The sequence below is a fragment of the Scatophagus argus genome, chromosome 5, assembly GCF_020382885.2.
Source record: "Scatophagus argus isolate fScaArg1 chromosome 5, fScaArg1.pri, whole genome shotgun sequence".
Taxonomy (NCBI): Eukaryota; Metazoa; Chordata; class Actinopteri; family Scatophagidae; genus Scatophagus; species Scatophagus argus.
Window position 1 is genome coordinate 14,263,192 of NC_058497.1, and position 6,411 is coordinate 14,269,602.

The window sequence follows — 6,411 nt, forward strand, 5'->3', positions numbered from 1 at the left end:
TGAGATTAAAACACATAAATTAGACTTGACAGAAATAAAGAGTCAGAGTAAGAGATGAAGAGGGTGATCATAACTAAAAAAAAAACAGAGCCTGAGTGAAACGGGCAAGAGTGCATTTTCCCACACTGCTCCATGGCCAGGACCACGAGGGTCATAAGGAAGAGGTCAAATCCCCAGAGTATGAAGCTCTTCTTCAGTTTACTCCTCCCTGTTCTTCCCCTGACAATAAACTTCCTCTCCTCTGTTAACACCATCCTCATTTACAACTAACACATAAACACTACTGAGGCCAAGCCTGGAGGTCAGGAGACAGAACACTGGATTTGTTTTCTGACTTCTGACTCTGAGTGTTTCATATGTGTTCATCCTGCGCACACCTCTCACTTATAAACATGGCAAGATTTCATGTCTCCCTAGCATGACTTCAGTGCAGGTGAGTGAGAGGATCAGTCAGCAGTAAAACATGCACAGCATCGCGTTCAGAGACAAATTCATTAATAACGCCGAACTGAATCTGCAAAACCCCAACAACCTGTAATTAAATGATGCTGTAGATTAATGTCACTGTGTGCAGCCTTTTATCTAGATATCTGGTATGGAGCTGGGGATATTTTTAGAGAGAACACTGAGAACGGGAATGAAGCTGTAAACCACAAAGCCCTGATGAATTGTCATATGGTGGTGGAAGCGGTCCCACGTGAGCGTTAGGGGCTCGCTTCTCTAACCCAGCGACCCCTCTGCAGCCCCCAAAACACAGATGCAAGAAACAGAGAAAGAAATAAAAGATGGACTATTTCTGGACTCTGCTGTGTTGTGTCCGGCCCATGTGGATACACTTCCCATTGTGTTCTGGTTGTAAAAATCTGCATCACCCGCTAGATATGAAAGGCCAGTGGGCAAACTGCAGACTGCATGGACGTCATGAATCCCTGGCGAAATAACTAACACCAAATTTGGTAAAAGATACAGAGGCCAAAGCTTAAAATAAATGAGTTTCACTAAACTATGTTGGCAGGAATGTTAAATGGAAAATACACAGGTGTTAATAATAGCATCAAGGATGGCTCTGCTCTGTTCAAGTTTCCCAGTAAACCACGACAGATAAATGACGCAGATTAATGGAATTTGGCCATTATTCAATTTATTATTTACACCTGTGCTTTTCCTGCTGACGGGCTCAAAGGTATGTGTGAAAAAGGGCTTTTTGTGGTGGCCTTGTTGCTCTCTTTTTCTGCGCAAACACCTGAAGGCAACACATTCAACAGCATGGGACGCAGCATGTTCTGCTGTTCATCTTGCAGTACTGTCACTCATCCTCTCTTGCCACCAGCAGTTCCCAACCTCTCTTGTGTGACATTGCAGAGATGAGCTCTGGTGCCTGTTCGACTGTAACAGGATGTTATTTCACACTGCACTGCTTTTAGCAGATGTTGTTGCTTTTTTTTTTTTTTTTCACGTAGAACAGTGAATGTTTGGTGTTAAAGCTCGGCTCCTTTTTCAGTGGGTTTGGTGAAGTTTGCATCATACTACAACCACTTGGCAGAGGACATACGTTTACGCCGTTTATTAAGCCATGTTTCTGCAATTTTCTCAGAACAATTTATTCTCACTTTACATGCTTGCTTGTTAAACGGTTTTCACTCACATTTGCAGCACCGTGCGTTCAGATTGGTCAGTTGTGGTCAGTTGTGTCCCATGCAGATTGTTATAGCTGATAGTGTGTTGTTATAATACACCTCCCTATCAGCTTCAGACCAATTTGTAGTCCTATTTATGTTTCTCCTTTCCTCCTACACACAAATAAGTGGATTTTTTTTTAACACAATCATAATTCCTGTAGAATCTGTAGCTTCTTTGCAGCAACGTCCGTAATTAAAGCACCGTGATCTACCACGAGCTAACTGGTTCTGATAATGTGCTTCAGCTGATTGCTGCCATCTTCAGTTTTTTGTACAAAACAATATGTTTTCAGACGTCACCATTAGCTCTTGGAACTCGTGATGAACATGTTTCGTGTGCTGGCGTTCTATAACCTAAATGATGAATTGATTCATCGAGAGCATAATCCGTAGATTAATCGTGTGTTATTTGACACACCCATGTTTTCTCATTTTAAAGGATTGTGTGTCGGACTGACGAAGGAGATCAACAGATTCACTGATTGTTGTTTTATTATGAACAAAAGACTGGCCATCTATGTGGCAGCCACAGCATTTTAAAAAAGTCACACTCATATCTTGAAAATCACCGCATCCCACACCGTGTCAGACAAACTGCTGGTAGCAACAAATGACAGTCAGTAATTGGTATAACAGAATTCATTTCACAAAACCAAAAAAAAAAAAAATCCAATTTTTTTAAATCATAAAAATTACTTAAAAAAATCTAAAAAAAATTTAAACACAAACAAACCCAAAAACAAAACATTATGACAGACCTGACTCCCCACCATCAATAACAATACCCAAAGTGGTGTCACAATAGTGGCCTGTAAACTTAGCCTTGTGAACTAAGCACCAATCAATAAACACTTCAGCTTCCACTGCAACAAATGAGAAGCAAAAGAACATGACATTGTAAAGTCTTATTAGTTTATGGTCCTTTCATGCAACAAAAATCTATATTTTTTATCACAATGACAAAGAAAAGGGAAAACCTTTTTATGGATTATGTGTTGGCGGTGACTGTAATACGCGTCTGATGGAAGACAATAATAAGCCAAATCAATAGAACACATAAATGGAATAAAGCTGTATTTTATCAGGCCTGACTGGAATATCACTTTCTTTGAATACAGAAAACCTTTTTTTCCTCTCTCTCTTTTCACGGCCCATGTGAAGTAGTCATCATTTACAGAAGTATATATAAATGGTAAAATCTTTTACGACAGAACGGAAGGTCGTGTTGTTGCTTGGAATTACACAGCATTCATACATACAGCATGCGTGGAATTACTTGTATTAGTCTAAATTTTATTCCTTCACAGCTTGGCTCACTGAAAGCACGACATATTAAGACATGAGCGGTGGTAAACATTTCAGCATCAGGGTTGCCGTGGCTACGAGACCTGAGACTCAACGTGGCAATACTGGATTATTTCAACATGCGCCTCTTACCTCTACACACCTGTGTCCCAAATCCATACAGACCAATTCTACACAACATGGGAGTATGAAAAGCTCAAAGCGCTCAGTGTGCATACGACAAAAAATTTGATTCTGATATTTTTTTTAGTGCGCTACACCATTCTCCCACAATGCAATTCACAAAGTACACGGAGGAGCTGCTAATGAATATAAAAATAAAAGCTAACGGTAGCTTGATGTGACATTGCAAGGATACAGCAAACAGCCACAACATTAACGCCCCCCACCTAATACAGTGTGGGTCCCGTGGTTTCTGGAACCTGAGTGTTGTTGACTGATCGGACCAGTTCCTGCGTCCGGCCCACAGATGCTCGATCAGTTTGAGATCTGGCAAACCTGGAGGCCAAGTCAACACTTTGAGCTCTTTGCAAAAGCTGCTCAGGAATGGCCTGAGGATTGTGACGATGTGGTGCTGCCGCCGTCATCTGTGACAGTGTTTGTGTGTGCGGCATGTGTCAGGGTGGCATCCACATGAACAGCAGGACCAAAGGTTTCCCACCAGAATATTTCATTACAAAGAGATGCTAAATGTTACCGATTTCACCTGTCAGTGGTTTTAATGTTGTGGCTGATCTTTGTGTAATTTCTCTGAAACATTTAAACATGTTGACTTCTTGTATACAACCTGCAAAAACGGTATACTAAAAAGAATAGTATTACATACATTAGTAGTCCCAAGACCATACTAGTATGGTCTTGGGACAGCACTTCTTCTGTAAATTTTCCCAAACGTAGCAGAGGTCTGAATCCAAATTTTATAAAACAAGTCTGCAGATTCAGAGTCAGTTACTCTCAAAAAATACAGAACCAACATTCAACTGACTTTACTAACCAGTATTGTCTAAGTAGCAAAAGCCTGTTTACACCTTCTTGCACAGACTTGTCCTTTAACACAATCCGGCTACAACATAATTTCAGTGGTCATAAAATGGAAGGGACAAATATTGTTCTGTGTGGTCAGTCGCACATGCTTATCCACTTCGGTTGGTCCCTCACAGATACACGTCCATAGTGTTGAGGATCATGTGCCGGCAGAGCGGGCAGGTGTGTTGGTAGACGGGCTGCCTCAACAGGATGTTCGTACAGTCCCTGCACAAGCAGAGGTGCCTGCATGGCAGCAGCACCACCGTCTTGGTGCAGTCCTGACAGATCACACACTTCTTCCTCTCCTCCTGCTCCTTCAGGAGGGTCAGCAGGCTCTCAGCGGGCAGACGTTGACTGCTTTTGCCTGAAGACGACTGCTTCTTTAGTGGTCTGTCTGTGCTTGATGACGGGTAAACTAACCCAATCAGCTCCCGGTGAGCTCCATCTCCTGCTCTTCCATCCGGTGGGTCCCGCCTCTCCTCTCCCACTTCACCATCGCCGTGTAATCTGTTATTGTTGTCCCTGTGGAGCTGTGTCCTCAAAGCCAGACCAAGCTGACTGCTGAATCGAGAAAGCTGCTGCCAAAGTCCTCTCTCCAACAGGTAGCAGTGACGGAGCATCCTGTGCAGGCGCTGCATGGCGCCGCGTACAAAATGTGGGGTACTCTGCAATGCTGAAATGAGGCGGCAGAGAGCCAGATAAAGTCTGCTCAGGCCAGGAAAAGACCTAATGTAATCTACAATTCGCACAGCAAGCTGTCGGGTCAGCTCTGGATTCAAGTAGGCTGTGGTAATTAAAGCAATAGTGACAGTGAGCAGGAGGCCATAGATGTTCAGTATGAAGATGCTGATAAACATATGAACCAGTGAGATCAGAAAATCCAACACCAGTTTACAGGGTGACCACAGGAAAGCCGAAGTCCCAACCAGGCTGCTGTACAGAAAGGTGAAAGAGGTCAGTGTGAGCTCCAGCACCTTTTGTAGCGGGCTGGAGACGGTCTGCCACACACTGACCGCTCCCAGGTAAATGTTCTGCATGGCAATGAGTACAAAGTTGACCGTGGTGTTGGCAAAATAGACCACGAGGCTGACAGCGATGCCACAGCCCTCCAGCACTGACAGCAGACCTCGACACAGGTGCTCCTTCCCACGAAGCAGGACGTGCATGGACAGGTAACCCACCATCTTCAGGCTCTCCAGCAGCCCCTCCAGGGCCAGCATCAGGCTTCCCAGCATGCTGACAGTGCCGTGGGCTACATTTGAAGTCGCCTCTGTCATGGACATCAAGCCAAACGCTACAAAGTTTCCTAACTCCACCAGCGAATTGACGAAGAGGGCGGGCAAGCTGGTTATAAAGGTGATAATCGCCAGGAGTGTGCGCACCACCGTATGGACGATGAGAAAATTCAGGTCCAGCAGTAAGCAGACGGCGTCCAGGCATTTTCCTACTGTGGTTATTAGAAAGTTCACCAAACCCATGGTAATATATCGTTAACTTGTCTGCATTTACCTCTCGTTCCTCTCAGGACGTCTCCCAGGTAAGGTCCATCTCTTGTTTATTAGTACTGGGTCAGATATTCATACTGTAGCTACATTTTGTGCAGACCGTTAGCTTGTCCCCCGCCACACAAAAATGCAGTTCTCGCAATTCCTCCTTTCGTTAAAATTACTTCTCATGTTTTCCTCACCGATACGACTGAAACGACGAGCTGCAAAACACGCGTTACTAAAGCGGATGTTTAAGTTCAAAACAGAGGCAGACACTTCCGTTTATTTTTCCCGGCTTTCGTTTTGGCTCTTCGTTCAGAACATTGCCACAAAACATTTGATTAGTGAAAGGGTCAATTTCTGAAATATATTGGCAGCAAATCCGACAAGCGAAAACAAGAGAGGCGAAGAAAAACGCAGCTATATGTTCGATATGTTTACCGTCGTTACTGTGGCCGCCATGTTTGTTTTGGTCATGTCAGCTGACATCGCCACCTTCTTCCGGTGAGATTGGCAACGTCATCAAACCGAATTTAAATTATATATTAAACGTATCATAAATAGATTTAGATATGCTGTCATAAACAATTACAATACTATATAAAAGTGTAGAAATCTACTGGAAATGCTTGATTAATAACTGTTAAAGTAGCTGGGATCAGTAAATTCGCATTTTAGGTTTCTAACGAGCAGAAACGTATTATTTAATTTATTTTAACTTAATTTAATTTAATTATCCACTACTCTAATTATATAAATACAAATCCTTACTTTTACTTATATTACTCATGAATGAAATCAGGCCTACTTTGACACAGTCTCCACTATATCATTAATAAAAGAGATGTTGAAACGATAGAAACCTTCAGAATTTTTTTTGAAGACAAACCCTGGCCTTTGGTGTTGTTAATGAT

The 6,411-nt window shown here is 42.8% G+C and overlaps 1 protein-coding gene across 1 annotated transcript; it reads right to left on the minus strand.

Moving 5' to 3' along the window:
* Nucleotides 1-2,153: 2,153 nt before the first annotated feature.
* On the minus strand, nt 2,154-5,998 carry rnf26 (ring finger protein 26). Its single transcript, XM_046389348.1, has one exon. It carries the CDS (start codon nt 5,486-5,488, stop codon nt 4,139-4,141), a length of 1,350 nt encoding a protein of 449 aa, XP_046245304.1. The 5' UTR covers nt 5,489-5,998; the 3' UTR covers nt 2,154-4,138.
* Between the last annotated feature and the right edge of the window lie 413 nt (nt 5,999-6,411).

Excerpts from the sequence above, each read along its gene's own strand:
- rnf26 (XM_046389348.1), bottom strand. The coding sequence starts at position 5,488 with ATGGGTTTGGTGAACTTTCTAATAACCACAGTAGGAAAATGCCTGGAC.